Genomic DNA, 27,858 nt, shown 5'->3' with positions numbered 1-27,858 from the left:
AGACCTACCCTGCCTCCACACAACAAGCCCACATGAAGACACATGACACAGGATACATAGGGCCAAATGTTCCCTTTTATTATTGTTCTCTCAGTTACCACAGACAGACACACTGGCTCAGGCAGGTCAACTGCCAGATGAAGAACGGTCTGTGTCTCCCAGAAATAAGGAGCAGCAGTGGGCACCAGCAGAATACAAAAGCAGGTCACTGGCTGGCTGCAGACCTGAGGATTCCCAGAACTGACCTGGGCTTTCATCCATCCCACCCCCAAAACCACCCAGCAGAGATGAATCTGGGCCTAGCTCCCCACTTTTTATATTGGCTCCTTCACCAGGAAAGTGCATAGTTGCCTGGAGATGCAGCACTCCAGGGCCTGGACACACTCAACCACACACAAGTAGCAGGCCTTCCCTGGGGCAGTCAGAGCACAGCCAGGTCTAAGCCAGGACAAAGGAAAGGAAAGTAGGGAGGGAAATCAACTGGAGGTGGTAACTAGCAGATCATGGATTCTGGGCTGGCAGCTGGAGCATGGGCCTCCTAGAGTTACGAGACCCAAAGAAAGGGAACCAGAAGTCTGGGCTGGGGGAGGGACAGGGGAGGAAGAACCTAAACCTAGTGTACTAGGGGCTGTGACAAATGCTTTCCAGAAAGTGGTAGAGGAGACAGCCAATCACAATCTGGCCCAAACCTAAGGGACCATTAGGAAGAGAACTTTCCAGAGGTCCTGGTTCCCCTTATATGAAAATGAAGTATGTGGAGCTCAAAGCTCAGGATTGTACCTGGAAGCCCAGGTGCTGAGTTCTAAGCTAGAACCAGCCCACATTGGCCAAACAGGGTTTGGTTTTTCAGGACAATTACCCAGGTAGAAGGGAGAGTGGAAAACAAGCAGTTATTCCATGAGTGAGAATCCACTCCACTCCAGGCCTCAGAGAGCCAGGGTCTTTACCAGTAACATTCGCATAACGCTTGAAACAGAATAGCCTTACAGGCCTGAAATCACTGTCATGGAAGAGAAAGGGGTTCTGGCAGGGTGAAGAAGGGCCAAGAACCAAGGCCAGTAGACAAAAGGGGGCAAGTTATATTAATGTTGGGGTGGGGGGCGGGTGGCCAGAGAGCCTCCCTTCCCACTGTTACTAACCTGAAATCCCAATCCAGCCATTACACCTGCAGATAAGACTGGACCTGTGCTTCTTCCTGGTTTATGAGTTCAAGTGCCCAGAACTGCCCTGTGACCAAAGGCAAACTGGCGTCGGAGAGTCATGCCCCTCTCTCACTGGGCCCTGCCTGTCCTCTCCTCTGATCTTCCCTCCAGGCCCAGCCCTTTGAGCCTATCCCTTCTACCAGATCCACCCAGAATAGCTGCTGCTGCCAGGAATCCAATGGTCAGTCACCCAGAGACACCTAGTACCTCCCAGCAGGCTTGAGCCAGCCAGACTTCACCCAGAAGCCAATAATTATATACATATCCTCTGTTCCAGCTGCATGTTTGACTGGACACCTCCCAATTCTTCAGGGGAGGCAGGGTAGGGTGGTAGCAATAGTCCACAGCAGCTGGGGATTTGGGGAGAGACATAGGCTGAGGGGCTTGAGAGGGCTCTGAGAAGAGAAGGAGGGGGAGCAGGGAAGGGAAGATAGGAGCCTGCCTCTATAGGCCAAGCTCTGAGAATCAGGGAGATGACCCTGCACTGCCATTTCCCAGAAGTCAGGTGCACAGAGGGGCTCTGCATCTGCGTGCCCTCTCGCATCAGGGATAAGATTCAGCTCCCCTATCTGCTGCTTCTTCTGAGAATGGGCTCAGTCTTAGGAGCAGATACAATTGGGATATTTAGCCTTGGGGAAGACAAAGAAAAGCCCCATGGGAAGGGAGAAACCCTGGGAAAGAGACCACAGGGAATGTGACAGTAGGAAGAAAGGAGTGGAGGAGGCTGAAGAAGAAGAGACCCAGATCAGGAGGAGCAAGGGAAGATCCCCTGCCTGTCCCCACCCTCCAACCCACCACCACCACCATCCCCACCACCATGAGTACTAAATAGTGTTGCTTCCCAATCAGACCAAAAGTGGAAGCAGCTTCAGCTCTTAACCCTGGGGAGGGAGTCAGGCTCTCTCTGCTATACACCTGCCCCATGATGGGTTCCTGGGCCAAGGTCAGTCAGAGGGAGTGGCCTGGCAGAGGGTGGAGGAGGCTGGTTTAGTTCTAAACACACATCTAGCACCAGGACAACAGAGACCTCCATTGCACACTATTTCACAGGGTACATGGACACAGCTACTGCACATGGGACACATGTGCAGCCCATAGCTCTCAGAATGCTCAGAGCAAAATCCAAAGGGGCTAGGGGGATATATATATATATCTATATAATCATACAGATATAGATATAGATATCTTGTACAAAGAGGAGGAGAAAAGACAAGGGAGAGGAGAAAAAGGAAGGGGGAACCCTGCTTGGTCACCACAATAGATGATGGGGCTTGAGCCCCCATCCCACCAGCCCTCAGCCCTGCCTTTCAGTAGGCTCGGCTGGCTCACATCTCATTAGAGTATGTGTAGTTGGGGGTGGCAGAATATTGAGTCTGGGGCTGATTCATGGCACCCTGGGCCGCCCCCATGGCTGCATTCTGAGCTGCTTGCTGCACGTGTGGGTTCTTCCATGCCCCCGTGGTCCACTCCTCCTGAGCTTTGCTGAAACTCCCTCCACTGCCCCGGTAGAACTTATGAACCTGTAGAAGGAGGAGCACAAGGAAGGGTTAATCAAAAGCAGGCCACCCAGGAAAGCCATGGGAGTCAGAGACAGCTCACTGTAAAAGCCAGTCCTCCCTCCCACCATGCTCTGTGCACCAGGAACAAAGTCCACCAAGACATTCCACAGTGAGTCCCTGGAAGACCTCTGGGTCTTCCTATCATTTAGAAGGGAGGTTGTTACAGATCACAGCCCCTTTCCAAAGCCACCCGCTCACCCGTGAGTTAATCACATACCATGCTGAGGGCGATGAAAGAAAAGACAGCCACAACTGTGAACATGACAGTGGGAATAAGCATCACCACCGCTGAGCCAACGTTTGTTCCAAAGAAGGAGATAGTGGCGATCCAGCCGCTGCAGGAAGAGGCCAGTTGTGGGACTGCCCAGCACAGTCAGGGCCACCCAGGTGTAACCCCACTAGACACGGGTAAGGGACCATCTCATTGTCACATGGAGGGTCCATATCACTGGATACAAAGAGACCATCTCACTGATACCCAAAGGGCCTATGTCAGTGGTTCAGGAAAAATCCTCCCCATGGCTCAGGAGATGAACTCCTCAGACATAAGGCTTCCTTTCCTCGGGTTCTCTCATGATGCTTGACACGCTCAGCCCCTTGAAACCACTACAAGGTTCTCCTCCTCTGATGCTATGGTTGTTTCTACTAGCCTGAATCCTTTCACACTTCTCCACAGTTTAGCATATGGAGGTAAACAAAAGACATACCCAAGGTACCACCCATGCCAGCCCTGGGTCAGTCCCAGATACCTCAGTCTCTTACCAGACGCCCCAGCCTGGGATGCCCACAGCCTGGATGATGCTGATGACCAGCTGGGCCATGAAGGTGAAGAAGAATGCCATGAAGCTGAAGGAGCTGTCAGTCCTGCAACAGAAGAGAAGGCTCCCATCACCTGGGAAGAGGGCAAGGGATTCACTGCCTTCAAGGCACCCAGACCCTTCCAAGTTTAAGTGAGTACACAATGGACAGAGGCCAAAATGGGACAGTGTTTACTCATGGATCTTTGCAGGATTCCATATGTTAGGTCTGTGCAACATTACATAGGAAGACATCTCTTCATGAATGGACCACCCACTGGTACATGGATGGTTGGCCCCACTGGCACAAAAATAGATGGGTCCATTGTGGCAGAAATAAACAACCCCATTGTCAAGGGGATGGACAATTCCACTGGCACCAAGATAACTAGCTCCACTGGTACACAGATGATGGTTCCATAAGCTTTGAGACAGAAAGTCTCATTGGTACTAGAATGGACACCCTACTGGCACCAAGAAAGTAACTTAATTGGCACACAGATGTATGGTCTGATTGGCAGACATTTGAGGCACCATGGATACTCCAGTGGCACCAAACAGCCTTATTGGTATATGAATGATTAGTCCAATTGGCACAAAGATTGAAAATCCCATGTGACACAAAGTAGACACCCACCGGCACCAAGACAGCTGGCCCCACTGATACATGGATGGGTGGTCCCTTTGACACAGAGTCGGACGACCTCATTAGCACATAAATAGTGTCAGTGGTATACAGATGGCTAGGTCCATTGGTACATGGATAAATGGTCCACTTGGCATGAAATCAGCTAGCACCATGGGTACAGGATGGGCATCTCCACCAAGATGAGTGGCCCCATTGGCAAAGTTAACATGCAGCTGCCTGGGAAATCAAAACTAAAATAGGCCTGGTAGAGACCAGCACTCTGTGCTGCCCACACCCATAGGTAGAGTGAGGGAGAAAGGAACTGAAAGGCAGGCTCTAACTCCCAGCCCTCCCTAGAGCTCCCAGGAAGCCCAAATCCTACTTGGCAGTCTGAGCTGAGGGTGAACTAGGAAAAGTAAGTTTGGGAGACAGCAAAAAATAATAATAAAAATTAAAAGGTGAGAAAATATGTAGAGAAGAGATAGGGTAGATGAGCAAAGAGGCAGGGTTAGGAGCCAGGGTCAGCACCAACCACTTACTTGAAGGCCTTGTAAATGGGCCGAAACCAGCAGACGTAGGAGCAGGGTGTGAAGAGGATGAGCCAGAGAAAGGCGAGGCCAAAGTTGGTGGCTCCCCCGCCTCCGATCAGCCACGCGAGACAGCCCACCAGGTTCACGGCCAGCGTGACGCTGTTCACTGCAACCCAGGAGCACACGCACACACAGAGACAGACACCAGACATGAACACAAACACCAGGCCCATGCAGAGATAACATGAGCACCCAGACACAGGAGCACACACCCATAACTCAACACATGACAATCAAACACATGCAAACAGTGCAAGCAGAGAGATGTAGACACACACAAACACCACACATGCAAACCACATTTATACACATTTACACATTCACACCCACAACCCACATCAGTGAGTATATGCACACACACACAGAGTACAGACTGTAAGAAAGAAAGCTGGGAGCTCAGACCAGCCCCCGCCCCACACCTGCTTCTGGGGATCTAAGAAACCCAGAGAACAAAGAGCCTCCAGAGCAGAAATCCAGAGCCTCAGAGCAGCAAGCCCTGTTGAAGGGCTCCAAAGCCTTGGGGTAGTAGAAAAACTCTCCTCCTTCTAAGAATAGCCTCAGCCCCTGGCCCCACCAGAGCCACAGCAACCACTAAGGCCGAGGCACAGGAAACCTGCCTTACATCTTCTCTCAAAAGGTAGGGGCACAAAAAGGGGAAAGGCCTTGTGGAAACATCCTGTCAAGCCACTGTACTGTCTCCCCTGCACTTTAATGGGGCAGGCAGTGGTGGCTGGGATCTCAGTCTTATCTAATCCATTTCTTAGACAACTATCATGCCACCTCCTCCAAGAAGCCTTCCTTCGCTACTGCAGTCTATTCATCTCCCATCCCTCTGACCTCCTGCAGACCTAGGCTGCTGTCATGGTTCCTCGAGTACAAATCCCAGCCCATCAACCAGACTAGAAACTCCCCAAGAACAAGACCCAGGTTTGCCCTCGTCTGTGCCCACACATGAACCTCAGAATCCCAGCATCAGGGACCTCAGAGACTCCTTCCTCATCTGATGCTGGCACTAACACACACCCAGGTCTTCTGACACGGGGTGTTCCCTTCCTCAAACAGTAGGCTGAGTTCCTTTAAGGCTCCACAAAGACCTGCTGAATAAACAAAGGAAGGTGGGCTCCATCTTAGCTTCAAACATCCAGGTATCTATGGTACTAGCTTCTGAATAAAACCTGTAAGCATCTCAAGGGCTCAGTACATTTCTTTAGGAGCAAAGCATCTGGCAGGTACCTAGAGAGGACTTAGGAAGACATCTGTAGCCCTTAAATCCAGCTCCTGAATGAGATCTGCTCAGGGGCAGAGTCCCCAGAGCCCAGGGTCAGGTGGAATGCTCCCCAAGTCTGCCCTAACAACACTGCCACCTGTGCAGGTATACTCATCTCAGGACCCTCTTCCCGCACATTTCTTCCTGTGCCTTTCATCTGCATTTCCTCCATTTGTGTTTACTGCCCCCAAATTTCCTGGAACTTTGGTGTTCTCACTGGTTTTATTTGCTTTTACATAAACCAGACATCAACCTGTTTTTATATTGGTTTAACCTCTTTTCCTAGTCCCAGCTCTCTCCAGCTCAGTTGACCTAGTTGCCTTTCCTGCAAATATTCTACTGCCTCTTTGGAACTGACATCCACTGACTTGGCCACTCTCTCTCTAGCCATCAACTTTTTTCTATCTCCACTTTCCTCTTTTTATCTAGCTTAGATTCTGCCCTGTCTTCTAATCACACATACCCTGGAGGAGCACAACTCCCATCTGGCTCTGAGCTGAATGTTCCTAGAGAAAAAGGAGTGCCCCCAATCCTAGAGGGCTGGTGGGACCGCTCAGAGGGACCCTGTGCATGGCCCAGAAATCTTAGGGGTCACGTTTCTTTGGATAGTGTCCCTACCCTCTGTCCACAAACATGTTCTCCTTCTAATTCCAGTCTCCTCAAAGCTCCCATCCCCACTTCTATACCCTATTTTGATGGGGAAAAAGTGGAAGCCTTCTGAGACAGCCCATTCATTCTCTTCCCAACATCTACAGACCTAGCCACACCTACCCTATCCCTTCCTTCTCTCATGTTACATGGGGGAAAATGGCCCCATGACTGCCCAAAGACCAAGCCAGGACTTAAAATTGAATTTGTCTGTCCCCATACTCTTTCTACCATTCCATGAAGGACCTGCTGCAAAGATAGAATTCTTCACCATCTTCCTGGCACAATTAATCATCTTCCCAGGACAGCTCCTCAGAGCAGACCTACTCAAGGCAACATTACACGTGGCAGACCCAGGCTAACATCACTCTGAGGGTGCCTGGCATTCCTTGGGGCTGGTACCCACACAGGATGATCAGACTCCTCTCCCTGCCTATACCTAAGAGGTACCTATGACCAGTCTGGGCATGGCCAAGTCCCATCCCCTAAGACAATACCTTCCCCACCAACCTTCCATAAACCATCAGAAACTAGGGCCCTCAAAAATCTTAGAACATTAGAACTCCAGAGTCTTAGAAGCACTGACTACAAAACAGAGCTCAACATGGAACCACAGTGATCACTCAGCCAACGCCCTCTTCCTACTGCTTAGGAAATGGAGCAACCAGCCACTTTGATCTCTTCTCTCCCAGCTCCTAGCTGAATGCTCTTTTCTTTGAGCATTGTTCCAGCCAAACAGGAAAAATGAGGCTTGGAGGGAAGGATCCCTCTCTGAATTCAGAATCCTGAGGTTCCCTAGAAAACCACTCCAGCGGGAAAGGAAAGGGAGAGCAAGAGACAGAGACCCTTATTTGGATGGTCTATGAATGGGCTATGTGTGTTGGAGAAAGGAGAGGCCTAGACCGGAGATTGAGGAAAACTAAGGCCCAGCTGGGAAGTTGGCCCATGAGAGGAGCTCTTAGGGAGTCAGGCAGGGAAAGATTTACTGTCCCATGCAAATGCTGCAAATGGGGCTGAAGGACAGGCAGCCTGCAGGAACCCCACCCCAATGCCCCACGCCCCCACCCAGCCCCTCATCCAGAGCACTCACACATCCAGAGGTAGTAGAGGCGCTTGGTCATGCTGAGATGCTGGGGAGGGATGTCGGCCTCAAAGTCTTGGTAGAAACATGGCTTCAGTGGGATGAATTTGGGCAGTGGTGGGAAGTTGTTCACTTTCTCTGCGGGTGAGGCACATCGCATGGCATGACCTTGAATGTTCCCATTCTCAAAAATCCAGTCTCATCATTCTTTCTCTGGCCTAGGCTGCCCGTCGGGCCTTGTGATCATAGGCCACTTTGCTGTCCCTACCCAACCATCCTTGCTTCCTCTGTGAGGTTCCCAAGGTAACCAAAAGCCCTAAAGCAGCGTCACTGTCTCTCAGAAGGAAAACAGTAAACGCTGTCCATCAGTGGTGCAGCACCCTCCTCGGCAGGGAGCCAATTCCTGGTAGAAGGAGCAGGAAAGGTTAGTCCGGAAACAGGAGTTCCAGCCTCAACTCCAATATTCTGCCCTTGGGCAAGTCACCGCCCCTCTCCAGACCTGTTTATCCAGTGGCATGAAAATTGAGCTACATAGTCCCTAAAAGTCCTTCCAGCTCTGGCCTTCTGTACCTGGGCCTTCGGAAACCACACAACTCAGAAACCAGAAGGAAAAGGTCTCAGAGTATTAGAGAGCAATGGTGACAGAGGGGACAGGGACTGTGCCACCCATGCCACCCATCAGTCTGATGGCCAGTAGGACCAGGGCATCAGGATGCTTGATCCCTGGTCCCCAGGGTCAGAGGTTTGACAGAGGGCTAGACAGTGTCATATGCAGGGTCTCAAACAGATAGGCCTAAGGACGGGACCAGGGAAAACTTGGGGGCAAGAGGACAGAAAGAACCTGACCTCTAAACACTGTGGGGGATAAGAGGACTAGGAGGAGGTCCACCCACACTACGCTCACTTACATGTCTCGCCCACATGGCCCGTCCTCTCCTTACCTGCCATGATGGCGCCAGCCGGCCCAGCCTTTTTGTCCTGAACTGGAAGGAAAGAAAAGCCAGAGAAGGATGAGGATCACGGCCCATCCTAACCAGGTCCCGCTCTCAGCCCCAGCCGGGCTGGACGTTTCCTGGGGCAGGACCCTGTTCACACTATCACAGAGGGATGAACCCAGTGGAGGCATCTCCCACCTCACAGAGATACCATTCCACCAGCTGCCTCCTTCCAGGCATTCATGCCCTTTGCCTCAAGGCACAAAGGCTAACCACAGAAAGCCCCAGGGTAGGAAAGAAACCTAAAAGGGGACCCCATGCAGGGAAAGGCAAGTGACAGAGAGGACCTGAGGGGACCAGAGACTTCTGAAAGAGAAAACCCTATTCCTTGACCCTGAATAAGGCAGCACCCAGGCCTCAGTCACAGGTAAGGCTCCCCTCCCTCCTGCCTTTGCCTTCAGTCATATGTTCACTTTTTGGGGATTTATAATCTGCCAGGCACTGGGGAAACAGCATGAATAAGAAAGATATGGCCCCTGCCCTCTGCAGGAAAATAAAAGGGAAGGGTGGCGGGAATGAAAACATAGGCAGCGTGTATCAAGGTGATCTAACCTGGACTGGGAAGTAGAAGAGCCCTACAGAACACAGAGGAGTTGACCAGGGCAGGGCAGCCTTCTGGGAAGAGGGGAAAGCTTGCAGAGACCCTGTTGGATACTCATACTTTTAAATAAAGGAAAGAAAACCACGATGGCCAAAGCAGAGAGGGGAGGTGGACCGGAAATGATGCTTGAGGCCCTTGGGAGCAAGTATGAAGGGGCCCTGAGGTGGATTTGGGGAGTTGGGGAGGGAGCCATCAAGAAGACTCTGTGCCAGCTTAAACACCAAGAAGGGTGGGTCCTGTTAACAGGGAGCCCCGTCACAGGAGGCACCCGTGAGAAAAGACAGGGTTCTGGGGAAGACAACAAGCAGCTGTGTTACTGACTCGCCAAGTCTCAGGTGCTGTGAGACCCCAAACAGGGCTGCCTTGTAAGCACTGGGGATACTCCAGTCAGGAGTTCAGCACGTGGCCTGCACTGAGACATACAGAGTTAAGGGCAAGGAAGCAAATGAACAATCAGCTCACTAGAACAGTAACTTTGGTGGAGCTATATACATCATCAAAATCAGAAAATGGTCTATGACCAAGTGCTAAGGCAATGAACCATTTTACAGTTGGGTAGAGATTTCTATAAAGTTGAAAAACAGACAAAACAAATCTATGGTGTTAGAGGTATTGGCTTTGTGAAAATTCATGAAACATAGTTACAATTTGTACACTTTTCTGTTTGTTGTATTCCAATGAAAAGTTTGCTGTACAAAAAAGAAAAACAAATCCTCCTAGAGTTCCAGTCAAATTTCTCTGGACCCAGTTAAAAGTTTGTGCAATTATAATCTTTGTGGACCCTTTGTGATAAAATCAAATACAGATATAAAAACCAAAAATATCTACCACAAAGGAAAAAAGATAAGCATGCTAGGGACCCACATGAAATGATGCCCTCATACAGCTGCATTACTGCAGCATGGTTTGTAACACCAAAAGACAGAAACAATCTGCATGCCATCAATAGGGGGCTGATGAAATAAATGGTATGGTCATACAATAGACTGCTCTGCAGCTATTTTTAAAAATACTGATATGGAAAGATCTCCACAATTACTAGTCATTGAAGATGCAACATGCAGAACAGTCTATATAATATGCTACCTTTTGTTTTTTTAAAAGGAGGAGAAAGGAATAATAAAAATCTATTTTCCTTTTGACTCAACAATCCTACTTCTGTTTACTTACCCACAAATAAGAAACAAATACACATTACTCAACATGACACTATTTGCAATAGCAAAATGTTGGAAGTAACCTAAATGCAACTATTTGAACAAACTATGGCACATCATTCAATGGAGTACTACATAGAAGTAAAAAAGAATGAGGGTGATCTCTGTGAACTGCTATGGAATGGCTTCTAGGATACATTGTCAAGTGAAAAAAACAAAGTACAGACAAGTATAGTATGCCACCTTTTATGCAAGAAATAAAGAGAAATAACAATATGCATACTCAATTAAAAGAAAAAAACTTGAACAATTAAAATTTAAAATTTAAAATTTAAAAATATTTTTAAAAGAATATGCATACTAATTTGCTTATTTTTGCAAAAGAAACACAGGAAGAATAAGCCAGAAACAAATGACATGGAAAGCTACATGGTGGAAGGGCTAGAATGAGTCGTGAGACTTCTCTGGGTAAAGATTTTTACATACTTTTGTACATACAATGTCTTACACATTCAAAAACTTAGACCAGAAATAAAAGTAAGCCCTCATGTTGAAATAAACAAGAACAAATGAAGATGAACACAACCACAGGTAAAAGAATTAGCCAAGTAACTTCTCACAGTACTCTGTGTTCTCTCAGGTGGATGTATCTCAAGGACAAAAATAACTAGAAAAATAACCCATATACCCACAGATTTACTGTTACTGCTGGTACTAATGTGGTGATTCTGAAACTTGGTCATGTGTAATGTAGGAGAAAGCATGTGAGTAAATGTGTGCCATTAGGAACCTTAGTTCTCACTGTTAAAGAGTATAAAGACAGGGCCTGGCTGGAGTGGCTCAGTGGACTGAGCGTGAGCTCCGAACCAAAGGGTCGCCAGTTCAATTCCCAGTCAGGGCACATGACTGGGTTGCAGGCCAGGTCCCCAGTATGGGGCGTGCAAGAGGCAACCACACATTGGTATTTCTCTCCTCTTTCTCCTTCTCTTCCCCTCTCTCTAAATATAAATCAATAATATCTTAAAAAAAAAAAAAGAGTATGAAGACAGGACATGGAATGTGGGAAAGTAAAAAAAGAAGAGTTCTAAGATGTTGGACTTGAATTGGAGGTATCAGTATGATCCCATGACTTAAAATACAGGGCGCAGCAGAAGTAATGCCTGCTTGAGTGTGGTTGGTAGGGTAATAATATTGGTGTAATAATTTATATTTTTAATTTGAACATTTCACCTAAAATGTCATATGTTGTGCTTGAGTGTGATATTGTTATGTTATAGAATTACATGCTTATGATTTTGTAATAAAAAAGGGGTGTTATTTGCGCTGGACCCTGTATATACATGTGGCTGGTCCCCAGCCAAGACAAATACAAAATTCAGCCTGACACGGTGTCCACCTGCAGCCTGCAGCTATATGCAGCCCAGGGTGGCTGTGAATGCAGCCCAGCATAAAGTCGTACATTTACTTAAAGCATGGTGAGATTTTTTGTGATTATGTGTCACAATGTATTCATGTGTAGCCCCAGACAACTCCTCTTCTTCCAGTGTGGCCCAGAGATGCCAACAGGTTGGACGCCCCTGGTCAGAACATCTTGTAGTGACGGAAACGACAAGGCATGCAATGAATGGGAGCATGTCAAAAGGACATCAGTTTGAACGGGGCTACCACTAGCCAAATTTGGGACAATTACGAGTATCAAAGTAATAATAACAATAATAACATACTGAATTTTAAAAAATAATTCATAAGTGCAAAGTGATACTCATTTCTAAAAAGAGGAGGCCCTGGCCAGTGTGGCTTTATTGGTTGGATATTGTCCTACAAACCGAAAGGTCGCTGGTTCGATTTCCAGTCAGGGCACATGCCTGGGTTTCAGGTTTTGTCCCCAGTTGGGGCACAGGCAACTGATCCATGTTTCTCCCCCTCTCATTCTCCCTCCCTTTCCCTCTCTCTAGAACCAATAAAAAAGAAAAGAAAACAATTTAAAAAGAGAAGGAGGAAGAAAGAAAGGTCTTCGCAGAAGAATGCTAGCTATAAATGTAAAAGGAGTAACAGAATTGGAGAAATCTCCCAATCTTGAAATCACTAAAGAAATAGTTGGTTCAGTCAAGGATCTTCAATAGATACTAAACCTTTCACTGGGCAAACGATTGTTGGGAGGAAAAGAGTCACAGAGTCTCAAGTACTAGCCCAAAGATTACTTAATTACAAAAGGAAACAGGCTTTTATACTGTGAAGTAAGTTAGCAAATGCCACCTTAACCAGATGATCAAACTTAACCTTACTAATAATGGGACAGATGGACATTATGGCCTCACAATGTGATGCAGGGAGATGGGCACAGCGCCACCTGTGTAGTGTTCTGAACCCAAAATGTTTCACCTGAGTCTAATCATGAGGAACAATCAGACAATCCTAAACTGTGTAGCATTCTAAAACCTACACTGACTTGGACTGTTAAAAAAATATCAACATCCTAAAAGACAAAAAAATGTAAAGAGATAAGGGATTGTCTAAACTATTGGAGACTATAGATACATGGCAACAAAAACCAATGTGTAAACCTTGATTGGGGGAACACTATAAAAGCCATCACTGGAATAATAAAGGAAACTTGAATATAGACTCTAACCTAGATAATAATGTTGTGTCAGTGTTACACTTCTAGGGTGCAACAATGATATCAAGGTTATGTAGGAGAATGTCCTTGTACTTAGGAAATATGTGCTCAGGTGTTTAGGAGCAATGTATTATGTCACTTCAAACATAAAATAGGAAATTATGAACAGATAGACAGAATCAAAGCAAATGTGGCATATGTTAACAACTGGTTAATCTGGGTGACGCTATATAGTAAAGGGTACCCTTTTTACTATTTCTTCAACTTTAGTGTGGAAGTTTTCAAAATAAAAAATTGAAAAATATGAATAATGTCAGTCATGGGTAGGTTAGAACACACTGAATGAAAAGAATACACAAGTGGGAGTCCCGGCCAAGATGGAGGCATAGGTAGAAATGCTGTGCTTCCTCACCCAACCAAAAGGAGGACAACAACCAATCTAAAAACAATAAACAACCAGAAGTGCCAGAAAATCAAACTACATGAAACTCCGACAACCAGGCAGTTAAAAAAACATTCACTGAGACTGGTAGGTGGGCAGCCGAGTAGAAAGGATGAACAGGGCAAGGCAGTGAACCACGTAGGCCAGGAGAGTTGGAGCTGGCTGAGCAGGAAACTAAAGACTCAAAGCTAGCTGTAAACTACTGTGGGGGTTGCCACCGTGAGAGAAACTCTCAGTCTCACACTACAGAGTTGGTTGGAAAGTGGGGCCAGGGCAGAACAAGCAAGCCACATTGTTCCCTCTCTGACCCCTCCCCCACAGACAGTGCCACAACACAGTGAAGAGGGTTGCTTCGCCCTGTGAATACCTAAGGCCCCTCCCCCGTACAACATAACCTGTGCACAAAGACAAAGAAATATGGCCCAAATGAAAGAACAGATCAAAACTCCAGAAAAAGAGCTAAGTGACAAGGAGATACACAACCTACCTGATGCAGAGTTAAAAACACTGGTAAACAGATGCTCTCAGAACTAATTGAGCTCAGTCGCAAAATGAAAGAACAAATGAAGGCTACCCAAAGTGGAATAAAGCAAAATATACAGGGAACCAACAGTTAAGGGAAGGGAAACCAGGACTCAAATTAACGATTTGGAACAAAAGGAAGAAATAAACATCCAAACAGAACAGAATGAAGAAACAAGAATTCAAAAGAATGAGGAGAGGCTTAGGAACCTCTGGGGCAACTTTATACACTCTAACATCAGAATTATAGGGGCGCCAGAAGGAGAAGAACAAGAGCAAGAAGCTGAAAACTTATTTGAACAAATAATGAAGGAGAACTCCCCCCAATCTAGTGAATGAAATAGACTTCCAGGAAGTCCAGGAAGCCCAGAGAGTCCCAAAGAAATTGGACCTGAAGGGGAGCACACCAAGGCACATCATCATTAAGTTACCCAAGATGAAAGATAAAGAATCTTAAAAGCAGCAAGAGGAAAGGAAAGAGTTACCTACAAAGGTGTGGCCATAAGGCTATCAGCAATTTCTCAAAAGAAACCTTGCAGGCAAGAAGGGGCTGGAAAGAAGTATCCCAAGTCATGAAAGGCAAGGACCAACACCCAAGATTACTCTATCCAGCAAAGCTTTCATTTCTAATGGAAGGGCAGATAAAGTGCTTCCCAGAGAAGGTCAAGTTACAGGAGTTCATCATTACCAAGCCATTATTATGTGAAATGTTAAAGGGACTTATCTAAGAAATAGAAGATCAAAAATTATGAACAGTAAAATGACAACAAACTCACAACTATCAATAGCTGAACATAAAAAAAAACAAAAACAAAAACTAAGCAAACAACTAGAACAATAACAGAATCAGAGAAATGGACATCACATGGAGGGTTTTCAGTGGGGAGGGGGAGGGGAAGAATGAGGAGGGAAAGGTACAGTGAAGAAGAAGCATAATTGGAAGGAATAAAACAGATGGGGAGAGGTAAAGACTGGTACAGGAAACTGGTACAAGTAAAGACTGGTACAAGTCAAAGTACAACCCATGGACAGGAACTAAGTGGGGTGGATACTGGAAGGGTTAGGGGTGCAGGGCAATAGGGGGATAAAGGGGGGGAAATTGGGAAAACTGTAATAGCATAATCAATAAAATACACTTAAAAAAAGAAAAGAATACACAAGTCTAGGATAACATACAAAAGAAAGGGAGAGAAAAAAGTTCTAATAATAGAATCAGAATTTTTAAAAACCATCATTTGCAACCCTTGTATAAGAACTCATACAAAAAAGGATGATCAATGGCTGCTAATAGGAGTGTCACACACTTTGAGTGCTACCCCTCAGATTACTTATTAATCACAACGGAGAACGAGTACTTCAATAATGAGAAGATCTGGCAGACCAAATGACCAAGCTTAGCATTCTGACAATGGGGCCAAAGGATGTCATGTACCTCCCAACTGTGATACACACAGAAAGATACAAGGTCATCTATGTAGTACTGTTGCCAAAATATTTAGTTTCAAAATACCAAGAAAAAACAATCTGACAAATCCAGATTGTGAGAAATTTTCCACAGCAAATAAATGTTAATGTCATGAAAGACAAAAATTGGTAAAGGAAAAAAAATTCGTACAGGGATTAGAGTCATGCAACCAAATGCAATGAGTGATCCTGTAGTGAATCCTGGATTTCTAAATCACAGGTCTAAAGGACATTTTTAGGACAAGTAAAGAAATTTGAACATAGATTGCATAGCACGTATCATTGTTCAATGTTAAATTTCTTAGATGTTGTAGTTACCCAGGAGAATATCTTTGTTCTTAGGAGATAAATGCTGAAGTATTCAAAGGTACAGTGTCTTATCCGCAACTTACTTTCAACTGGTTCTGCAAAAAAAAAAAAGTAGATAAAGTAAATGTCACAAAATATTAAAAACTGATGTATCTAGGTGACGAACCAGTGTTTATCGCACTGTTCTTTAAACCTTTCTGTAGCTTTGAAATTTTTCAGAGTAAAACATTAGGGGAAAACATACACAAACACAGAGTGGGGCAAAAGTAGGTTTACAGTTATGTTTATACAAAATAGTTTATTCTTATATTATTATTAACTATTGTGTTATTTGCCATACAAACAACTGTAAACCTACTTTTGCCCCACCCTATTTTGTATTTGGTAATATGTACACAAAGAATCTCTAGTAGGATATCAAGAAAAAAATCATTGTGGCTCCCCGGGGCATAGAGAAAACTGAATTGTTACTACGTATCTTTATGCCATCTACCCCAAGACACCATGGGTTTTAAGACTGATCATTAATTTTATTTACCAAAAGAAAACAAAAATACTGCCAACTTGTAATTATAAGATCCCCAAAATTTTAAGACACAGACACTAAAATGCTTTCAGAAACATCCAAATGTTCATCTTAGAACTGATAAAAATTAGGACGTCTTCCCAAATTATGAATCATATAAATGTATTATGTTAAAAAATTAATGATAATACCCAAGCTCCAAGATCTCCAAGATGGCAGCCTAGGTCTTAGAACTGATAAAAATTAGGACATCTTTTCAAATTATGAATCATATAAATGTATTATCTGTTAAAAAAATTAATGGTAATACCCAAGCTCCAAGATCTCTAAGACAGCAGCCTAGGAGAGGCATGTCTCTCCTCCTTGCACAACCACAGCAAAATTACAACTAAACTATAGATCATTAATCACTCAGAACCAGCAGAAATCAAGTGGAATGGAAGTCTTACAACCATGGAATTAAAGAAGAAACTACATCCACCCAGACAGGTAGGAGGAGCAGAGATAGGGAGATACAGATGGAGCTGGTCCCACACAAACTTAAGGCAGATAAAAATCGAGAGGGATATCTCAGGAGAGAGGAGTCCTAACCCCACACCAGGATTCCCAACCCAGGGAGTGCCAGGAAGATAAGTCCCCATGGCTTCTGGCTGTAAAAACCAGTGGAGACTGAGTCAGGAGAAGAAACTGCTGGACTCCCAGGCAGTTCCTCTTTAAGGGCCTGTGCAGAGACTCACTCAGACTCACTCCCACTGAGCTCCAGCACCTGGGCAGCAGCTTGAAAGGCACTAATGGCATGCAGGGAGGAACTGAATGTCTGGCATCAAGGCAAGAACTGGCAGACAGTTTTTCCCAAGACAGAACTGTTGGCAGAGGCCATTGCTCCTCTTCTGAGCCCTCCCCTGACAGAGCCACAGAGGGTAGTGGGCAATATATCTGAGACTCCATCAACCTGGCTCACACTGTTTGAGTTGCCCTTGTGATTCCCTGAGACTATGTGTCACCCAACTTAGGGCCCCTGCGTCCAAGCGGTTAACAGTAGCCTTTCTATACAAATGGCTTGTCTTGGCTCATGCTTCTGATCTTTCTAAATCCTCTCAAACAAGCAGCAGCTGGCCTCAGCAAGCCCCTGTACCTTGCTAACTGGCCCAAGGCACTAGCAGCAGCTGGCCTTGGGTTCACAGCCTGGCCTTGCTAGGGCACCTCCAAGCCCAGCACAAGAAGCAGCCAGCTGCAGATCACTTATCGCTTATGCCAAGTGGCCCCAGGCAGAACACAAGAAGGCACCAGAGCCCTGCTAAAGTAAGCCCTGCTCTGTGGAGTGGGCTCTTGCACAGCTGATCCTCCACAGAGGGTGGAGGTTGGTGGTCACAGCCAGTCCTTGCAGCTGACTGGCCTTGGTAAATCCCTTCCATTGATCTGCCAACAGCAATCAAGGGTCAATCACAAGAGGAGGGTGTACTCAGCCCACATGAAGGGCGCACCTCAAATACCCAGCTTGGGTGATTGGGGAGGCTGTGCCACTGGACCCCACAGGACCCCTAGTACATTAGGCCATGCTATCAAGACAGGGAGTCAGAGCAGCTCTACCTAATACACAGAAACAAACACAGAAAGGCTGCCAAAATGAGGAGACAAAGAAACATGGCCTAAATGAAAGAACAGAACAAAACTCCAGAAAAAGAACTAAACAAAATGGAGATAAGTAATCTTTCAGAAGCAGAGTTCAAAACACTGGTTATAAGGATGCTCAAGCACTTGTGAGTATCTCAACAGCGTAAAAAAGATCCAGTCAGAAATGAAGGATACACTAATTGAAATAAAGAACAATTTAGAGAGAATCAACAGAATGGATGAAGCTGAGAATCAAATCAATGATTTGGAACACAAGGAAGCAAAAACAACCAACCAGAACAAGAAGAAGAAAAAAGAATCCAAAGAAATGAGGATAGTATAAGCAGCCTATAGAACAACTTCACACATACCAGTATTCACTGGTATGCCAGAAGGTGAAGAAAAAGAATAAGAACTGGAAATCTATTTGAAAAAATAATGAAAGAAAATTCCCCTAATTTGGTGAAGGAAACAGATATACAAGTCCAGGAAGCACAGAGTCCCAAACAAATGGATGCAAAGAGGCCCACACCAAGATACATCATAATTAAAGTGCCAAAGGTTAAAAATAAAGACAAAATCTTAAAAGCAAGAAGAAAAAATCAGGTAGTTATCTAAAGGGAGTTCCCATAAGACTGTCTGATTTTGCCGAAGAAACTTTGAAGGCTAGAAGGAATTGACAAGAAGTATTCAAAGTAATAACAGCAAAGACCTACAACCAAGATTACTCCATCCAGCAAAGCCATCATTCAGAATTGAAGGGCAGATAAAGAGCTTCCCAGACAAGAAAAAGGTAAAGAAGTTAATCACCATCAAACCAGTATTATATGAAATATTAAAGGAACTTATTTAAGAAAAAGATCAAAATTATGAGCAATAAAATGGTAATAAATATATATCTACCAACAATTAAATGTGAAAAACAAACTACCATAAGATGCACCTAGGTTTTAGAGGAGGAAAATAAGAAAAAAAAATTTTGAAACAAAAAATGTGGTAAAATATTTAATAACATAGTATTTCACCAATGTAAATGTAAACAGAACTCAACAGTTTTGCACAACCTGTGTGGCTCTGCAGCTGTTGCCAAATTACAGCTCTGATCATCCCAACATGTCCAAACATGATGGGAGTTGTAGTTTTGCAACAGCTGCAGGGCCACGTTGACAGGTGACCCTGCAGTAGAATTTGCCTATGTTAATGTTAATGTTCATGGGGGGAGGGGGAATGACACACCAGTCACGTGATGGAGGCATGTACAGGTGCCGCAGGCTTTCTTCTCCTAATGTGTCTGCACCGCCTGTACTCTCCTCCCTAGCACTATAGTATGTCGCAGTGGGGACTCCGCTTCTGCCTCCCTTACTTTGCACCACCACCAGGACACCATCTCCTCCCAGCCTAGGCCCCGCCCTACTCCTGCCACAGCCGGCTTCTGCAGCAGGGCCCCTGCTCCTGCCTCCAATGACTGAGCTCTACCACAGTTGCCCGCTCCCCCGGCCAGGCAAGCTACATTTGGACTATAAGACGCACCCCCCTTTCCTCCCAAATCTGGGGGGAAGTACGTCTTACAGTCTGAAAAATACAGCAAGCCAACAAGTGGAACAGAAACAAAATTATTAATATGGAGAACAGTTTGGTAGCTGCCAGATGTGGTGGGGAGGTGGTTAGGGAAATAGGCGAAAAGGTGAAGGGATTAAGAAGCACAAATTATTATTTACAGAATAGTCATAGAGATTTTAAGTACAGTGTAGGAAATGGAGAAGCCAAAGACCCATGGACATGAACAAATGTGTGGAGATTGCCTGAAGGAGTGGGGGCTGCTGGGTGGAGGGGACAAAGAGGGAAAAATTGGGACAACTGTAATAGCATAATCAATAAAATATAATTTAAAAATAAATAAATGAAAAAAGTAGTCAGAAGAGGATGAGCTGGAGGAAAACCAGGAGTGGAGTCTCCAAAGCAAGGCGTAGACAGTGAGCAGATGTGATAGCATGAAAAGGGCTGGGCTGAAAGTGCTCACCATACTCAGTAACATCAAGTCATCTGTAGTCCCAGCAAAACCTGTTTTGGTGGCATGGGATTGGGAGTAGTAGCCAGATTAGGTCTACAGTTGAACAGGTAAGCAGGTATAGACAGGTCTTTGAATAAGGCTACTTATGCCTAGAAAGAGAATAGAGAGAGGGTACTACCTGCATGGAAGATGGGGTCCAGGAAGGGCTTCAACTTTTTCTCTAATGTCAGAGACAGTCTGGAGTTGAGAGAGAGGAAGTCAGAGTAGAGGACCCAGCCAAGTTAATGAGAAATTACAACACAGCCTAAGAAGGGCTCTGGGAGAGTAAGTACAAAAAAACTGCGAGAACACAGAGGAGCACCTCCCTGGTCTGTCCTAGAAGTAGGGAAGGCTTCATAAGAGTGAATCCTGAAGGATAAGTAAGAGTTGGCTAGGGAAAAAGAGAATCAAGAGGGTGGTATGGAGATCAGGAGAGCAACAGCATGGTATATCCAAGGGATAGAAAGGAGTAGAGCAAAGATGAAACTCAAAGTGGAAGGAGGGACAGAAAGGCAAAAAATAAATATGGCTGATAAATAAAAGAGGCTGGGTCATCCTGGCCTTGAAGGCCATGGACAGATTTGAGCTTTATTCCAGATTTCTGCCAGCCACTAAAGGACTCTATTCTTCTTCTTTTTAAAAATATAGCCTTGCCCCAACTGGTGTGGCTCAGTTGGCTGGGCGTCAGACAACAGAGCTGACAGTCATCGGTCCAACTCTTGGTCAGGGCACACGCCTAGGTTGTGGGCCAGGTCCCTGGCTGGGGGCATGCGAGAGATAACCAATCGATATTTCTCTCTCATTGATGTTTCTCTCCTTCTCTTTCTCCCTCCCTTCCCCTCTCTTAAATATAATAACTTTTTAAAATATATATATATAGCCTTAAATTTTTTTCAATAAAATGAAAATATGTTGCTTTTCAGCTATGTAGAAAAATATCTGTACCCTGCCCTGGCTGGTGTGGCTCAGTAGATTAAGGATGGCCTGCGAAACCAAAGGGTCACCAGTTCAATTCAGGTCAGGGCATATGCCTGGGTTACAGACTTGGTCCCCATTCGGGGATGTGCGAGAGGCAACCAATTGATGTTTCTCTCCCACATCCATGTTTCTTTCCCTGTCTGTAGGTTCGGTTCCCGATTGGGGCACGTATGGAAGGCAACTGATCAATGTTACTCTCTCATATGAATGTTTCTCTCTCTCTCTCCCTGTCTTCCTCTCTCTCCAAAATTCAATAAACATATCCTCAGGTGAGGATCAAATATATATATTTTTTCTTTTAATGGTATGTCCAGAAAGTATCCATCCACGCAAAATTAAAAATAGAGACATTTATTGAAGAAGACACAAGAAACACTGTACACAGGACAATGATGCCTCAGTCCCCTTCAATGTAGGCACCCAAGGACCTCACACAGTTCTCCCAGCATCTCTTCCACTGTTCAAAACACTCTGCAAAATCCTTTGTTGGAATCACCAACAGCTGCCCTGCTGTATTTTCCTGAATCTCATCAATGGTCTGAAATCTCTTCCCTTTCAAAGGTGATTTTAGTTTTGGGAAAAGCCAGTAGTTCTTAGAATCCCCAGATCAGCTTCTAGTTCTGTCAGTCACCGATCTTTGTTGATTGCAGCCCCTACACATTCAGCATCCTCAGGTGGTCTGCTTGTTGCCAGCATCCCAGAACATGGATCACTTTCAACAGATTCTCAACCATATTTTAAGCATTTGTGCCACATTTTTATTCATGCTACACTCATTGCATTGTCCCCAAAAGCCTTCTGAATCATCTGAAGTTTCTACAGAGGAATGTTTAAGCTTAACACAAAATCTGATGCAGATTCATTGCTCTATTTGCTCAGTCATTTTGATTGTGATGACCACACAGCACACATGGTCACTCAACAGTGTCTACCGTTCCCACTGACTAGCACTGTGAAGTCAGCATTGTTCACGCATGCGCATCCCAGTCTACTCTCCTTGGCTGCCAGGTTACATCAATGTCACACAAACCATTCCTGTTATTTAACAATGGCTGGACTTTTTCTAGACAGACTTCATATGTGACATGCAGGGGGACCAAAAAAAAAAAAAAAGGAATTATCTTCTAGAAGGTGAGCCCCTTGTAGTACAGGCTTCCCCAACTAAGTGAGTGTTCTAGGAACTCATGTGTATCAGTGTACCAGCTGGTGTTGTTGTGAGAGGTTGGGTTCAGCTTCAGTGAAATCTTTTTGAAGACTCTTTCAATGCATTTGCCCATTTCATGACTTGCGATTTATGAGCGCACTTGCACACTCCATGCTGAGTGTTCAGCAGTTTTTGATAAAAAACTACAGGACCCCTGTGCCCTGCCCTCTCTATTTCTCTGATCTCATCCCAGGTGACTTTTTTCCATGTCCCTGGATGAAAAAAAGTCCTCAAAGGGAAATACTTTGTCAATGTGGAAGAAGTGAAAGAAAAAAATGGTGAAAGCACTAAAAGTCATCAAAATTGATGAGTTCAAAAACTGTTTTGAGCCTTGGCTGGTATGGCTCAGTGAATTGGGCACCAGCCTGCAAACCAAAAGTCCATGGTTTAAGTCCTGGTCAGGGCACATGCCTGAGCTGCAGGCCAGGTCCCCAGTTGGTTGCAAGAGGCAACAGATTGATGTTTCTCTCTCACATCAATGTTTCCCTCCCTTTCTTTCTCCCTCCCTCCCCTTCTCTCTGAAAATAAATAAAAAAATTTTTAACTGTTTTGAGCAATGGGAAAAACATCTTGACAGGTATATTTCATCAAATAAACAGTACTCTGACAGTAACTGATGTTTAAACATGTAAGAATAAATACACAATTTTTGTAAATAAATTCAATTTTGGGGGGGTCCCCTCTCGTGTGTGTGTGTGTGTGTGTGTGTGTGTCTGTATGTTAAAAAAAATCAAAGTGCATAAGGTAAAAACTAGAAGTTCTTTCAAAATCTACCTTCTCAGAGTCCAAATCTTTAACAGTTTGACCTCCAGGTTTTTGGTTTTTGTTTTTAACGTATATATGCCAAAAATAATATCATTTTATACGTGCTGTTTTATAGCCTACTTTTTCCACTCAACAATATCTTATGAAAATTTTTCACAGCAAGGAACACAGGTTCATTATATTGCAGTCTTTTTAATGGCTGCTCAGCCGGGTTAACAACGCCCATGGTTATGGAGCAGTCAGGTGTGATATGGCTGACTTGGCAATTAGGAGGTCACAGCTTCAGGGAGCAGTGAGTAGAGACCAAGCAGATAAGGAATGAGGAAAACATAAGGGAGATAAAGAGGGAACAAGTCTAGCAAACTAGCCTTTCAAAAAACTTGGATGAAACTTTAATACACACACAGAGTATCAGTAACAACACTAAAGCAAGTAGTCCATCTTTTGATAGTAAGATTATAAGCTACTTGTTTTCTTTCTTTTTATCTTTATTTTCTAAGATTTCTACAATGGTCATATATCATTTTTGTAATAAGACAAAACCACTGGTTTAAAACAGCAGCAACTAGTAGAGAACTTAGGGTTAGAAAGGTTTTTTCAGATAGGAGATGAGCATATTTATAAGCTGGTACAGTAAGAAGGGGAAATAAAAGCCCTGGCTGATGTAGCTCAGTAGATTGAGCGCAGGCTGCGAACCAAAGCATCGCAGGTTCGATTCCCAGTCAGGGCACATGCTTGGGTTGTAGGCCATGGCCCCCAGCAACAGCACACTGTTTCTCTCTCTCTCTCTCTTTCTCTCTCTCTCTCTCTCTCTCTCTCTCTCCCCCCCTTCCCTCTCTAAAAATACATACATAAATAAATAAATAAATTTAAAAAAAAAAAGAAGGGGAAATAGCTGATGGACAATGGTACCTTGGGAAACAGAGGGCCAGCTTCCACAGCACAGAGTAGGCACATGAGGCTAGGATACTTCCTTCTACTGGGACTCAGGAAGTGGGGAAACATGGATGTGGTTCCACTTCTCCCACAAACCCCCAACCACCCTTTCTGTGAGTAAAGAGTTTTGGGAGAGTAGTCCAGTTTGGAATAGTCCTCTCATGAAATGGAATGATGAGCTGTTGGGAAGAGAAGGATTTCCAGAAAGTGATGAGGGACAGCTGAGGCTGGAGACCCTGCGTGGAAGCAGAACCAGACTGCCCTGGAATGTGATGACCCCCAGAAGCTTTCTATATGCTGAGCATAGAATCCAAAATTGGATCTTCTGCTGCTGGGTTGGGGGACACACAGGCAAAGCGGCAGGGTAGCTGAGGGCATGGGCCAGAGAATGGTTAAAATCCTGGACCCTGAGGTCCAGAAAAGACACAGAAGGTGGATGCTATGGTATAAAGAAAATAAAGGTATCAGAGAATGAGGTCTCTGTAGGGTCCCAAAGCAGGAAAAGTAAAAGTTGGACTGTGGTCAGAGCATACTGGAGTTTCAGATTTCAGAGGAAGCCATATGCCAATGATGGCCAGACTCAGGAGTGCCTAGTAGAAGGGGTGGCTGAAGGAGGCATCGCCTCCCGTGAGACAATGGGATGTGAAGTGGGAGACTGTTGTCCAGCACTGAAGTCCTCCAAGAAAACAATGAAGAGAGGCAGGGGGAGTGTGGGCAATAACTGCATTGTAGGAGTGTCAAAGGAGGTAACTCTAATTCTGGCTCCAGTCCCCAGTACCAGGCTGTCTTCAAAGGTGTACCGTGGTTACAGAGAAGTCAGTGTAGCAAAGTATGAATGACTCAGACTGGGAGAAGCCAGAGCTCGGTGCCAGAACACAGGGCAAACTTTTCCACTTGTATATGAAGGTTAGCCCAGAGAAAGTTTAAGCTTGGGAGGACTGCAGGAGACTCTGGTCACCAGAACTAGCCTGTGTGTGTGAAGGAGGTGGAGGGAAAGAGGGAGAATTGAGTGGCCCCTGCAAACCAAATTTCTTGACTGCAGAATGGGAAAAGTAGGAATTTGCTCCTCAATTGAGTCTTTCATAATGTTAGCAGTGTGGGTTGGGAGTTGCTACATATCCCTCCAAAGATGTAGAAGGAAGGACCACCCTAGTTATCAATAGAATAGTGAATATTACCTGAATTTTATTTTAAAAACCCAGATTATAGCCCTGGCTGGACAGCTAAATTGGTTAGAGCATCGTGCTGATATCATGCTGATACACCTAGGTTGCGAGTTCCATCCCCAGTCAGGACACATGCAAGAAGCAACCAATGAATGCATAAATAAGTGGAACAACACATCAATGTCTGTCTGTTTGTCTGTCTCTCTCTCCATCCCACTTCCTCTCCCACAAAAAAGTCAATGAAAAAAAACCCCAGATTATAGTTTGTTCCATTTCTCACAGTGAAGCTGGGAGGACAGAAGCTGCCACAGCGGAGAGAGTGAGGCCCACAGCAGGGAGAAGACACTCAAGCCTGGCTCCAGATTAGGCTAGAGACCCGGGGCTGGTACCAGGGCTGCTGCTCATCAGCCCTGCCTCCTCCCCAGCATGAGCCCTTCATCCTTCACATAGAAATGGTCATTTTCTTCCTGCCCGCCTATCTAAGATGGAAGTTTGCCCCTCTTGCTTGACCTTTGGTCCCCTTAGCCACCCCAACCCTGAAGTTCCAGAACTCATAAAGTAGCACTTCTCTGGCATTGCTATCACTGTCCTATGGTGACTCTTCTTCAGTAGTCCCTACTAATCCTGTGCCTGGCATTTGAGGTCTTGTGTCAAGCCTCCTGTCCCACTACTCTTTGCTTTTCCATCTCAGGCTGACCTGCTTCCCACACTACCCAGCTTCATGCATGAGATCATGTCTAGCCAGCCCCTGTGCTTCCAGGGCCCCTAAACCAGAGCCCTGTCAGCTCCTTTAAGTACTACTATTTTCTCACATCCCATCTCTCTTGGGAAACCTTTCCAGACATCCCTGCCATGCATCCCACTGCTTAAATTCTAAACCAGTTGTTGGACACCAAGCCGTCACTCATTCCCACCTAATCTCTTCCTCAGTCTCTCATGGGTGGGGCTTCTAGGAGGGACCCAACTCAGGCCACGACACAGACCACGGTCAATCTATATTCTTGCTTAAGATGTGGATACCCTCCCAAAGGATGGGAAAGGAGCAACTGATGCCCTTCCCCAACCAGGCTAAGCCCACAGCTTCTGTCAACCCTGCTGTCCCACAACTCCAGGAAACCTTCAGAGACTCCAGGCTGTCAGCAGAGAAAGAAGTGCAGCCCCTAGAGGAAATGCTGTGGGGAGGGAGGCAGAGAGAATGAAGAGAAAAGGAAAAGGAAGAACTGAAACAAGCAGCTTCCTCAAGGGAGGTCAGTATTTAACCCTATTATTTTGTCCCTAGACAAAGGTGCTGGCAAAGAGATGCCCAGAGAGAGGACAAACTTGTTCAGAGGTGGCCCGCCAGCCAGCTAAAGAATTCCCTTGGTTTGCTAGGCCAAGAAGATTCCTTCTGTGGCCCATTCACTAGAGACACTCCTCTCTCAGTTCTGGGGACTTTGCCTTCAGGCTCACCAAACCCAGATCAAATTTCAGCTAGCAAGACTTGTGTAGCCCGAACAGAATCATTTCCACCAGCAATGCCCCTGCAAGAACCATCCCCTTCTTTCAGAGACCTGCCCCTTGGAGGCAGAACCCATAAGGCATTGGCTGCAAAATTCTCCAGACTCCCCCACCCCATGGGCTCACGTGGCAGGTCCAGAAAAGCTGTGCTTAATTCCCACCTCTATGTCTTTGCCCATACCATTCATTACCCAGGAATGCCTCCTTTTGCCTCTTCTCCCATGCAAATTTCACCTCCTCCAGGAAGTTTATTTACTTGCTCTTGCCTCCTTTTCGCCTTGTGCTCCTTGTGTCCGCAGGAAAGCCTGCCTCGCTCTCCCTAAACTCTCCATCCCGCAGCTGAGGCACGGGTTGAAACCACCTAAGATGAATTCTCAGTCTCTACTTGGTTCTCCCAACCTCCAGACCAGGAGCTCCCGGGAGGCAGGGGTAGGGGCAGCTTCCCAAACACCTCACCCTCATCCCCGTGACCGACTCTTGCGGACTCCTTTGAGTGTTATGCGGCACACCCAAAAAAACCACCCCAGCCGGGCAGACCCAGGCTCAAGCCAATGAATGCACCCATCCCAGAATCCCTGAGGTGGCTCAGACCAGCCTTCCAAAGGTCGGTCGCCCAGGGAGGTGGAGGGGAGCGGAGGGCAGGTAACAACCTGGGCCCACCTGCAGGCGCCTCTTGTGGGGAAGGACCCAAAGGAGGCCTCAGTTACCCTGTCTCCAGTCTCCCCCATCTCGGATCGCGTGTACCATCCCCAGGAGGAGGAGGGAGGCCGGTTCCCAGGGAACTCCAGGTGGGGGTGGGGGGAATGGAGGACCCAAGGCCCAGGCTTCAGAATCCAGAAGCCTGACGTCACCCAAGACAAGGGTTCCCTCTGAGGGGGCTGGGGATGGTGGGGTTTGGAGGACCAGGGGTCACCCAGGACACTCTTCCTCCACTCTAAACAAGGAAGGTGACCTCGACTCTCCACCTCTCCAGCATCTCGGCCTGCCCCTTGCATACAAAGGTGAAGCGTAGGGTACAAACCTACAGAGGGGGTGACCACCTCTCGCCCTGCGCCCAGCTTCCCTGAAAAGCCCTTCTCTTGAGCCTTCAGGCCCGAACTCACCCGCAGCAGTCTCTCCGCTGCTGAAAGGCAGAAGCACTGCCCTGCGTTGCGCTGCACCGGCGAAGCGGCGCAGAGCCCGCCGAGCAAGAGCCGCTTAGGGGTCGGGGGTGGGGAGCGCGCGCGCGCCTCCAGCTTGC

General features: G+C 46.0%; 1 protein-coding gene across 3 annotated transcripts; it reads right to left on the bottom strand.

Annotated features, from left to right (window-relative positions):
• Positions 1-55: 55 nt before the first annotated feature.
• On the bottom strand, positions 56-27,858 carry SCAMP5 (secretory carrier membrane protein 5). Of its 3 annotated transcripts, none has more exons than XM_045848621.1 (8): positions 27,722-27,858; positions 15,966-15,977; positions 8,714-8,755; positions 7,782-7,910; positions 4,726-4,882; positions 3,524-3,625; positions 2,979-3,096; positions 56-2,722 (listed from the first exon to the last, which is right to left on the bottom strand). In XM_045848621.1, the coding sequence occupies exons 3-8, from the start codon at positions 8,718-8,720 to the stop codon at positions 2,528-2,530; spliced, it is 708 nt and encodes a 235-aa protein (XP_045704577.1). In that variant the 5' UTR covers positions 8,721-8,755; positions 15,966-15,977; positions 27,722-27,858; the 3' UTR covers positions 56-2,527. The 3 variants fall into 3 exon arrangements, with proteins under 3 accessions (XP_045704577.1, XP_045704578.1, XP_045704579.1); XM_045848622.1 differs by having other exon boundaries at positions 15,892-15,977; positions 27,722-27,840; XM_045848623.1 differs by lacking the exon at positions 15,966-15,977 and having other exon boundaries at positions 27,722-27,821.

Source organism: Phyllostomus hastatus, unplaced genomic scaffold, assembly GCF_019186645.2.
Source record: "Phyllostomus hastatus isolate PE091 unplaced genomic scaffold, TTU_PhHast_1.1 phas_contig_62, whole genome shotgun sequence".
NCBI classification, from domain to species: Eukaryota; Metazoa; Chordata; class Mammalia; order Chiroptera; family Phyllostomidae; genus Phyllostomus; species Phyllostomus hastatus.
The sequence above is the reverse complement of the archived record's forward strand: the minus strand, read 5'-3'. Positions and strand labels throughout refer to the sequence as shown.